The sequence below is a fragment of the Leptidea sinapis genome, chromosome 25, assembly GCF_905404315.1.
Source record: "Leptidea sinapis chromosome 25, ilLepSina1.1, whole genome shotgun sequence".
In the NCBI taxonomy this organism is placed as follows: domain Eukaryota; kingdom Metazoa; phylum Arthropoda; class Insecta; order Lepidoptera; family Pieridae; genus Leptidea; species Leptidea sinapis.
The window spans coordinates 2,883,341-2,895,842 of NC_066289.1; the positions used below are offsets into that span (position 1 = coordinate 2,883,341).

Sequence of the window (12,502 nt, forward strand, 5' to 3'; positions counted from 1 at the left end):
TTCCATACCAAAACACAACACATACTACAAGTTATTCAAAGCTCAAAGAGCTGTTCTATGTTTATTTTCAAAAGTCTGATAAAAGTTAGATAAAAACCTATTTTAATTTAAACCACAATTACTTTTAAATGAATTAACCGATTTTCACGCAGTTTTTAGTCGATCGGTAAAGCCGTTAAAATTTTTTGGTAGATGTTTTGAGATTTCTCAAAATCCCGGTAGATTTAGATCCAAATTGTATTAAATATCTCAGTTTGGTCAAGCCCTTTCAAATGGCAACATGCACACACTCACACGCAGTCAGACATACAGACACTATCTTAAAAATAGTCAAGAAGTTTTCTGCTTTTTTTATATTCTATAAAAGAACTAAGAACATGCATTTGATCACATTAAATTTCGTAGTATTTGAAAAAATCATTCTCTCATCAAAACAGACTCGAAGAGCTTAAAATAACAAAAATTATATTTTTGAGCTTGAAATGGAATCATCAGAAAGTTGCAGGGATGGCCTTTAGGGTCCACAGTTTTCCTAGTTTTTTTAAGTATTTTAAAACTACTATTTACTCTTCGTGTGCATTGCTATCATTGTTGTGATGATTTCTGCCATGGTGGCTTGATTATATTAGTGTTATAGTTTAGTATCATATTCTACAACAACTATTTGGAAGATAAATCTACTCACACTAAATTAAATACACTGTTACCTAATTATACCAGCAAAGGAAACAATATTAAATTTAATCGGCAGAAAAATATATTATGATCTTTAAAAAACGGGTCTAACTCACATTATTTTATTTCTGTACTCTCCTCTAATAATAAATGAGTCTCTTTGAGAATGTTATTCTAAAACGAATGAACATATTATTATATTTTTTGTATGTGATTTGGGCTTGAATAATGATGTTATTCTAAGATAATCACGTGAGAATGACTAATAGTTTGTTGGATTCATTTCTCTTCTATTTGTTAATTGTACCATCTTTCTTGCACTAATTTACACCGTGTTTATTTTACTTTTGACAATATTGAAGCTAGTCTCATGCTAAGGGATTTCATAGCAATTTGAACCGTACCTGTAAAAATATAAGGTTCGCTAAAATTTTATAAGCGATTTCAAATAATTTGTAACTATAGATCTACCGGGGTTACATTGTCGTTTCAGCTTATATCTGGCAGACTATTCAATTTTTCATTTCGATGAGAATTATGTAAACAAAGGGAGAGTAAGGTTTATTTTTGCCATGTGTTTGTAAAGGGTCAGCAAAATTAAATCACCTGCTTCGTTCATTATAGGACCAGTGAAGGGTTATTGTTTTATATGGTGTATACTTAGCTGTGCTGTACGTATTCTGCACTTATTAAAACCTTTGTATTATATTGATGGGGCTGTACTCAGACATCAAAACATTATTCGTTTTTATATTTCTAAGTAGAGTTTTAGAACAATACCTGTATACATTGATACCTATATATAAATAAATTGGTACAGGATCCCTGGTATACTTTTCATCATTTATTACTAACAAGCTGATTTTTCGTGAGCTTCCTTTTGACTACAGTAATGTTGGTAAATGATAGCTTAATAGGGGTAGCAAGGATAAAATATGTTGATTTGACGAATTAAAAACTATTACCCAATTTTTCTTGGTTGATATATAACTAATAAACTTTAAAATAAACTAATAAACTATGCAAATGTTAGCTAACCAATAAAAAAAATCAGCTGGTTAGTAATTATTTTTCAAGATCATGTTTATCATACATGTTGGAGAGGAGGGGACTCCCAAACAAAACCTCATGTTTTGTCGGACAAATATTTTTTCACGTTATTTAGATAACTATCTCGATAATAAACAAAGTAAAATCCGGTTAGTAATATATTTTTAAAATTCGTCAAATCAACATATTTTATCCTTGCTACCCCTATTTAGCTACCATTTACCAACATTACTGTAGTCAAAAGGCTCACGAAGCTTGTTAGTAATAATTGATGAAAAGTGTACCAGGGATCCTGTACTATATGATTTGATGCGATTTAGAACGCCAGTGAACTTCCTAATTTTTTTCAGAGTAGTAGCATCTAGTATATTAGAAATCACATCAAAAAGAATTCTAATGGAATCAATATTGACAAAATAAATGCCTTTTACGCCTTTTAATATTTCAATTTATATAGATTTAAATTTTTACATATTTTTTTTTATTTGTATATATTACAATATATTATTAGGTTATGTTTGTATATTAATAAAGAAAAAGTCCTTTTTAGATCTTAAGTTACGAAAAGTTAATGGGATCAGTGAAATATTAGTACACAGTATCCCAAATAAAATATCGAACAATCAAGGTCCATTCGTTGCTAATTCTTTAGCTTGTGACATGACAAATAATGGTAAAGTCATTTTCGTATATTCAATTGAAGTGAAAAAATCGATTCATAATGCGTCTGATTGCAACTGTTGAAATAAGGTCATTATTTGGCATAGAAAGACAAAATTAATACTTAGCTCAAAACTTCGCCTTCCGCGACAATGTGGCTGCAGCAGCAGAATTTTATTTAACTATTTATATATATAGAAAAGTAATTGGTACTTTGACAGTTGGTTAGCCATAGTTACCTGTTGTAATATATTGACATTAACAGTGTGACTTGTAATAGTTATTTTTGCAACTGTTGTATAATAAGGGGTATGAAAATACGAATGTGGGTTGTATGAGTGCTAATAGTATCACAAGAGTGTTTTAATAAGTAATTAATAATAACAGATGCATACAATACTTTATCTACATATGAATCCTCTATAAATGATTCTGAAACAGTTAGCTTTCTGCTAACATTAAAAAAGGTCAGTCCTAGTAACCATAACATTATCCAAACGAGTGTTGTAATGTTGTACTGAATTTCATTACAAAAATCGTTTGGATGATGTAATGGTTATTAGGACATTGGGTGTTTTAATGTTGGCAATAAGCTTACTGTTTTAGAATCTTTAATAGAGGATTTAATGCATGGGTGTAGACAAAATAAATATCTTATGTATAGATTGATATCTACATGATATAGAGGTAGTTTTAACGCTAACTTCATGGTGTCGGAAATCGTGACGTTGTGAGTATACACAATAAGAAGTATAACTTTAAAAGTATGACGTGTAAATTTTACATTAGATAGAGTAGATGTGATTTAATAACATCAATAATTTAAAATATTATAACAATTTTAAATACATTTTCATTTAGTTTTAAAATACTTAAGGAACAAATTTAATGTAACACGCACCCTACTTTGTTATATGTAAGATATTATTGCAGCGTAGATTCAGCATTTTTATGATATTATGCAGTTGCAAGGATCGCATGTGTGAAATAGTACTTTATGCTGTAGAATTCTAGAAATTCAAAGAATGTACGACAAGTGAAGTTTATAGCTAACTTGATATATCGCGATGTTCCGACAAAATGGAAATGTGTTGTACGGAAACTCATTTGAATGCCATATGTGTAGAGTTAGTAGGCTATGATGTTTAGATACATATTTTTCGATTTCGACAAAAAATCGATCGGATTTTTTTTAAGTCAATCTGTTTGTTTGAGGATTTTCGTGTGACTTGAATGAATAGCATTATAGATTCACTATGAAAACTGGTGTTATTAAAGTATACCTTATTTAGAAATTAAATCCTCGAAATGTTACTAGTGGGAGGCTCGTTTGCACAGGATGCAGGCTAGATTATGGGTACCACATCGGCGCCTATTTCTGCCGTGAATTGTGTTTCGGTGTGAAGGGCGCCATGGCTAGTGAATTTACTGGGCAAATGAGACTTGCCAACTTATGTCTCAAGGCGAGGAGCCCAATTATTGTAGTGTCGCTCAGAATATAATAAATATAAATAATAGAATATAATAATAGGCACTGCATTGTAATGTAATTAATACATACCATCAGCTGAACGTCCTGCTCATCTATGGGAATTTTTTTACCACGAGAAACCTTTTTTATGGGCATAAGTCATAATACCTACCGTCAGGTAGTTAAGAAGCAATGAGTAAATGCCTTAAAACAAATACATACTTGATAAAAGGATTCAAATGAGGTCTAATTTTGATCTTTTTATTGTAAATGATGATTTGAAACAATTCCAAAAAAAAATATGTCAACAAAGTATTATTTCATTTAGGTACTTATCATTAGCTTGCAATATGTATAATATTACACAGTCCTTACCTCTCAGGCAAACTTTAGTCTCTTAAACTTAATTAATAAATCAATATAACCTTATCCAATATTTTTTTCAGGCGTCACTTTCAGGAGATCTTTTACTTTTAGCGTCATTTACTACTAGCTTTTACCCGCTTCGTCCGTGTAGAATAGTAACTTTGGGCAGATTGTTTTGAATACTTTGTAAACAACACTATATACAAACTGCTGCGGTTAACTTTAAATTACTTATTTTAATACATTTTTAAACTCTTCTTTATTTTGTTTTCGATCCTATGCTAAATCATAAAATATTGCGGGTTACATGCTCTTGAGCCACATATAGTTTCGAATGGGATTTTTTTTTCTGAGAGTATCTACTCCTGTAACTTTTAAGCGTTTTTTTACCAAATATAATCAAATATGAATTCGAAGCTCCGCGTGAAAGCTTGACTTTGTTTGGACTTCAATACTAACTTTCATTCCCTATTTCAACCCCACACATGTCGAAATTTCAAAAACGCTAGAACAAATGTTTATTTATTTCTAATCAAGTGCCTAATTACAAAGTGTTATCTTCGATAATGACAGACTTCCAATCCAACTTCCATCCCCTATTTCAACCCCTCCAAGTCTTTTTTTCGCAAAAAAAAATGTAGACTATGTCTTTTCCCAAGCTCTAGACTGTCTCTGTACTGAATTTCATCAAAATAAGTTTAGTGGTTTAGGCGTGAAAGCGGAACAAACAAACTTAGATTCACATTTATAATATTAATCTTCCCTTCCCACGATACATTAAATACGAACAAACAGACAACCTTTCTAAGTAAATTAAGTTTGACAGTTTAATTCGTGTTATAATTTATTCTGATATGAATTTCGTCCCAGACGACCTATAAAAGACTATGATAAAAAAGTTAAGAACCGAAGAGTATCCTACCGACTACACTTCAGAACAAACTGCATAATAAAAGTTGCCAAGTGATTTTCATACCCGTAAGAGCACACGGTAACTTCAGAAGCATGTGGTGTCCTAGAAACTATTTTGTGAGGCTTTTATCCCATTTTCGTGCGAAGTAAAAAGTTTCTTGTGTTTTACACAACAGGTGCGCTCGATGTCACGATATTAGTCCCTTTTTTAAAGCTTATTCGCAGAAAACATTTCCATATTCAATGGGCTATTTTTCTTTTCTTGCAAAGTGGCTTTTTGTATCCTAATATGTAAACACTCTTAAGAAGTTTTGTCTTTATATGACAGTAATTTAGAATTATGAAAGGAGAAACAAGTGCTTTTTGTAATATTAACCAAAATTTACAATATAAGCTAAATAAAAGTATACTGTCTTGAGGCAAAGTATTCTGTTTATTAAAATATTTCATCGAAATATAAATATGTCATTAATAAATGAATTAAATTCAAGCTTAAATTTTTTAAAAACTTTGTAATGTACTGCAAATTGTTTACCTAAATAGATACTTAATATGACTATTTTTCTGATAAATATGCAAATAAGAACATTTTGCGTTGATGAAATCAGAGAAGTTACTGTGTTTCGACTCGTAAAACTTTTCAACTCTTGGAACTTGCCTCATTTTGTTTATTATAAGCGCTCGATACAACCGCAGGAGAATAATTTAGTGGCGTATGCACCCTCTGTATTGCCTATGGGATGAAGTTTCTTCAGACGTCGAGGTTCGGGCGGGTGGCAGCGGGCGGAAGGCGACGTAAGGCGGAGCTAGTAGCTAGCAAGTACTAAGCGCTGAGAGCCGAGAGCTCAGTACGTCGACAGCCGTCGCCAGCTATAGGCGTTGTTAGTTTGACGCGTCCGCGACTGTGCGATCATGCCACGCGTGCCGCGATGTTTTTCCTGTCGCGTTGTGTGAATATTTATGAAGCGATCGACCATTACGCCTCATTATAAATGGCACTGCAGAACTCAACGCCACCCTGCTTTTCACATAACGTAAAATGCCAATAATACAAACTGTTGTGAAAAAACTTGAGCGTCGAGTATTCATTCATATCATAGTGTATGTGTTACTGTATTGCTATGTCTTCGAGAAGAGCGCAGCTTCTGAGATGCCACATGAATGTGCGTACCGCAGCTCCGAAACGGAAATGCCGGAAAACACTGTTTTATTCTGCAAGATTCGCACCATAAGTAGCTTGGACCACCTGTTACAGAATATAAGTCAAACTTACTTAGATGACGTGACGTCCCTGCACGTTCAATGCAGCGAGATACTATTCTTCGAGAGCACTCTTGCGACCCATCCTGATAAAGTATCAGGAAAAATCACGAACCTCGGGAAATTGCGAAATCTAATTTTAGATAAATGCAAGATACGGCAAATTCCCGCGAGAGCATTTGAAAATTTCAAAGACCTGAAACGCTTGCACGTGACAACGCACAACAGTGAATGGTCTGCAATGACGATGGAGTTACATGAACAAGCGTTTACTGGACTGAGTGAGTTAAACGATCTAAATCTAAGTGACAATAATATATGGAATACCAAAACTGAAACGTTTTGCTCTTTATACAGTTTAAAGACGTTGAACCTGACAAAAAATCATTTGCAAAACATAAAAACTCTTGGATTTTCAGACTCATTACGTGAGCAGAACTTGAGTGTTAGAAGTTGTAATTTAGTTTTAGAAAGTCTGGATATATCTTTTAATGATTTGATAGTGTTATCTGACTACAGTTTATCTAAATTACGTTCACTAACAAAATTATTTCTTCAAAACAATGCAATATCTTCTATAGAACATGGAGCTTTCAGTGGTCTTATAAGTTTAGAAGTTTTAAATTTATCAAATAATTTCTTAGATAGTATATCTATAGACATTTTCTCAGATACAAAGTTTTTGAAAGAAATTTATTTGCGTAATAATTCTTTAAATGTGTTACAACCAGGTTTATTCGCAGATATGGAACAATTGCAAATACTGGATTTGTCGTACAATCATTTAACTAGTCAATGGATAAGTAAGGGTATTTTTATAGGTTTATGTCGTATGGTTATCTTAAATATCTCTTATAATAGATTAAATAGGATAGATCGGTATACGTTTCAGGATTTGTATAGTTTACAAAAATTAAATTTAGAACATAATGAAATTATTTCAATTGAAGAACATGCTTTTGAGGAATTGCGGAATTTGCACTCTCTAACACTATCGCATAACAAACTTTTCCATATTCACACTCACCTTTTTACAGATCTTCATGTACTACATGAGTTGTTTTTAGATAACAACAAAATTAAACATATTGATGACAACGCGTTTGACAACATTACGACAATAGAAGATTTAGGTTTGAATGATAATGTATTATCGTCAGTTCCTGTTTCAATTCGTAAATTGCGGTCTTTGCGATCATTGGACATAGGAAATAATAATATATCTCATATAAGCCGCGAGAATTTCCATGGTTTATCGGAATTGTTTGGGCTACGGCTCGTAGATAACAAAGTTACCTATTTAAATGAGAATACCTTTGAGCACTTGCCTCAACTTCAGGTTCTTAACCTTGCTTCAAATAAAATAATGCATGTAGCTGAAGGATGTTTTCGTAAAAATATTAATTTAAAATTATTGCGCATGGATGGAAATGATATCACTGAGTTTAATGGTATTTTCAACTCTTTACATAGTTTAGTTTGGCTAAATATGTCGGCAAATAAAATATCTACTTTTGACTTTTCTAGTTTTCCTAGTAGTCTGGAATGGTTAGATTTACACATGAATATTATTCATACATTTTTCAACAACGACTTGTATTCGAATACTAATATTAAATTATTAGATTTAAGCTTCAATAATATAAGTCAGGTAATAGTTACATCGATCCCTATATCTGTTGAAAAGTTATATTTAAATGACAACGAAATCAAATACATACAAGTTGGATCTTTTTCAAAACTACAAAAACTGTCAACCGTTACGTTAAATAATAACAAACTTGAACAAATCGACATGAATGCGTTACGATTAGATCAAATAGACGAAGAAAGTGACTTGCCTGAGTTCTTTATAAGTGGGAATCCATTCGTTTGTGATTGCTCGATGGAATGGATTCAGCGCATTAATTATTTAAGTCACAGCCGACAATATCCACGTGTGCTAGATCTTGATAAAGCTTATTGTTCGTTGGTACATTCGCGGGCAAAAGAAAAGAAAACGATAATAGATATGTCACCTTCAGACTTTCTCTGTCCCTACGAAAGCCATTGTTTTGCTCTATGTCATTGTTGTGACTTTGTTGCTTGTGATTGTGAAATGATTTGCCCTAACAACTGTAAATGCTATCACGATATAACCTGGAATGCCAACGTCGTAGATTGTTCCTACGCTGGTTATACACAAGTTCCAGAAAGAATACCAATGGACGCAACAGAGATATACTTGGATGGAAACCATATTAGTAACTTGGGGAACCACGTTTTCATTGGTAAAAAGAAATTACAAGTATTATTTTTGAATAATACAGAGCTCAAGGAAGTTAATAATCAAACATTTAAAGGTATAGATTCTTTAAGAGTTCTTCATTTGGAAAATAATAAATTAGTGGAATTGAAAGGCGATGAGTTTGTTCATTTAAATAATTTAAACGAACTTTACTTAGACCATAACGCAATAGAGCATGTTGCTAATAATACTTTTTCCACCCTCAAATCACTTTCTGTTCTCAAAATTGATGATAACAAGTTAATTAACTTTTATCCGTGGAAGTTATTGGCATCGTCTTCCACAAGCCTTGCACATGTATCCATCGAAGGCAATCGATATTCATGCGACTGTAAAAGCATAGCCGAATTGGATTCATGGTTGAGAAGGGATCCCGGGGATCCTGAAAAAATGTTATGTACAGACAGTCAAGGTAATCCCACAAAAATAACAATTGCTTCAGTACTGAGCCATTGTAAAGAATATATGGGATCTCTAGAAGATCCCACTGTTCTCAAAAATGAGATTTCCAAGTCTCTTTTCATTCCTGATAATTATTTTGCTGTAATCTGTGGTATAATTATTATTGTTGTGGTTATATGCTTAATTGGAGCTATATTTTATGCTTTTAGATATGATGTGAGTGATTGGTTATACACTCATTATGGCATACCACTATTTAAAGAACAATCTTGTCCTAATGTTGAGCATGTATTAGAGGGAAACTCGACTAATATGTATGATTACTACGTGGTATATAACACCAAAGATAATAATTTCGTTTATCATAATATTATGTCAGAATTAGAGTTTAGGAAAATGTCAGCAAAAAAAGTTACAATGAACGAATCAACATTAAATATTTTAACACTAGATAGTTTTTCAAAATGCCCAAAATTATCAAAACGCCTACTCATTGTGCTAACAACAAATTTCATATGTAACGATTTATGTGATATTCATTTTAAAAATATGTTTTATAGTTACCTAAAGTCCTTAAATCGGAGTGAAGTAAACAAAATAATATTCGTCAAATTGGTAGAAAACAATCAAATTAACGATGAACTAGGATTTGTTCTGGATAAATTTAAAAACCTGTCATGGAATGACCCGCGATTTTGGGACAAATTTGTTGGATTACTTAATTCCACGGACACTATTATTACTGTGAAGGGAAAGAAAAACGTGTTCAAGAAGTCATTACGCCAAACCCCAACATTGAGGTATACAACAATGCCCGTCTCAAACGATAGTTGCTCAAAGCAGAATTTCACAAATTCTTTACAATTCTGTAAGAGAATTGAGGGTGAATCTTCACAGAATGAAAGCTCGCCTTCCTCGGACAACACATACGGGGAAGGAAACAACTCTAACAATAGTTACATGTCCATCGACAATAGGACATGTCCTCGGTTTAATTATGACCTGAGGATATCCCCTAGCAGCGGCCATGTGTATTCAAGGGTGGAGGATATTTCTCCAAGCGTACCCCGCTCAATTACTAGCAATACATCAACCAAAGGGCGAACATACTTTGTCTGACTACTAATTGATCTTGATAAGGCTTCTTCACATTAACTTACAATCACAACATTTTAATTCAAATCACGTATGTTGAAATAAAACTGTAAATAGGTTGCTTAAACTTGGTCAATTTTTAATACGTAAATGATATTATATTGATCTATCTATAACATTAATTTATTTTTAATAAAGGTATTTATGTAACTGTACAAATACTTAAGGAGTTGCGAAGTCTGAATCAATAGCACTTCTGATATTAATTTATTTTATTGTTAAAGTCATTTGTAAATTATTCAGTCACTGTAAAACAACACCAAATAGATTAAGATTATATATTTACCGTATAAAATATAATTATATGTGCTTGTTGTAAAAAGTTGTTTAAAAATGTATTGAATAATTTTTTTGTGACCGTTTGAAAATTCGTGAAAATATTAATTTTATCAACTTTTATTGTATTTTAATGGAAATAAGGTTACTTACCCACTTTAACAGTTTTATTGATACTGAAACTTGTATGTTAATACGTTTGTTAAGATACTTGGCGTATCTAAAACGGATGAAACTTTTCAATGTATCTAGCTATCCTCTCCTTTAATTGTTTAGAACATTTATACGCTTAGATAGACTATATATATAGTTAGCTTTAAGAACGTCGAAAAAGATTGTCTAAAGAACAAATCTCTAATTTGAGCAATTCACGCATACTAACACAAAGTTTTATACAAATCGCGAGTGTAAGACGTAACTTGTCACGCACACTAAACTAATATTCCTGGCCTGTTTTTATCGGTTGTCTTACAGCTAGAAGTCAGTGGAGCATCTAGACCATAGTTTCTCAACCTTATTTTGTTCACCGCCCACTTTGAGAATATGTTTTTTTCTAGTGTATTTTCGTGTATTTTTTTGCCTTTTTAGACTATATTTTTAATCTACCCACGCCCCATCGGCGCCATCTCAATGCCCCATAATTTTCTCTGGGTCTTCTACTGCCCCCCTGAAAGTCCCCACAAGGGGGCGTTATCGCCCACCTTGAGAACCTATGATCTAGACGTATATATTTATCTAAGTTTTATTAGTAAATTGCTTAATCTTTTTTTCTAAATCTTATGTCTCATATCTTCACCTCAAATTTGACACGCAACGCTTAAAATCACAGTATTTATTCATGTAATGTATAGTGGTAAGATAAATTAATTTTTATACATAAATTATGTACATAAGAAATATGTTTGCAATGTTATTGTTTTATTAATAATATGAGCGGTCGTGTTGCTTTATTATTGTAATTAAGCTAAATCGTGATACTAGGTTTAATAATTATAAATTTGAAAATAAATGTAATTTTTGGATTGTAATTATTAGTCTTAACAAATATTGTTTTGTATAAAATGTACAAAGTTATCTTGAAACATAATAAAATTATACCGACGTTTTTATACTCATTACGTCTTTTATTTACCTTTCATACAATCAGCTTATTTATTTATTAGGTTCATTTACAATCACTTACAATAATACACACAAATATAAAAAGTAGAACTAAAAACTAGGAACTAAATGTAGTGATTACTTACAAATAAACACAGAATGCACAGAAATATTATATCTTAGGTATAATATAGAATAAGTTAAGTATTAAACATTTTTTTTTAATTAATAAATGAGTGGGTTACATAGTTATTCTCAGTCAAATTAATTTTCCAATTATAACAATATTAAAGATTACCAATGTTGCTGCAAATAGTCTTGCGGAATTTGGCTAAGGAATTTAATATGTCAATATCAGCTATGCTGTAAGAATTTAAAATTTTACATAACCGTGGGACTAGGGAATTGGTACCTAGGATCGTTCGACGAAGTGGAGGACAAAGTGGAGTAATAGGCTTACGTGGAATTCTTACTGGAACTCTTAGACTAAATTAAATTTATTTTATTATTTGTATTTATATTATATTATATTTATATCTATAATATTCATATTGAATGCTTACATTTTCCATACCATTGCATACCATGGCAAGAAACCGTTCGCTCCAGGACCAATTTGTGATACAGTGGAAGGCTCCCTTGCACAGGGTGCTGGCGTACATTATGGGTACCACAACGGCGCTTATTTCTGCCGTGAAGAAGTAATGTCAAATTACTGGGCAAAAAAAAAACTTAAAAACTTATTTCTTAAGGAGACGGGCGCAATTGTAGTGCCGCTCAGATGTTTCTGGTTTTTCAAGAATGCTGAGCGGCACTGCATTGTAATTTGCAGAGCGATTACCAATTATTTTGCAATTACCATCAGCTGAGAGTCCTGCTCGTCTCCT

General features: G+C 32.2%; 1 protein-coding gene across 1 annotated transcript; it reads left to right on the top strand.

Annotated features, from left to right (window-relative positions):
* Positions 1–5,974: 5,974 nt before the first annotated feature.
* LOC126972205 (toll-like receptor 6) lies at positions 5,975–11,629 on the top strand. Its single transcript, XM_050818831.1, has one exon. The coding sequence runs from the start codon at positions 6,174–6,176 to the stop codon at positions 10,200–10,202; it is 4,029 nt and encodes a 1,342-aa protein (XP_050674788.1). The 5' UTR covers positions 5,975–6,173; the 3' UTR covers positions 10,203–11,629.
* The last annotated feature ends 873 nt before the right edge of the window (positions 11,630–12,502 follow it).

Excerpts from the sequence above, each read along its gene's own strand:
- LOC126972205 (XM_050818831.1), top strand. The coding sequence starts at position 6,174 with ATGCCAATAATACAAACTGTTGTGAAAAAACTTGAGCGTCGAGTATTC.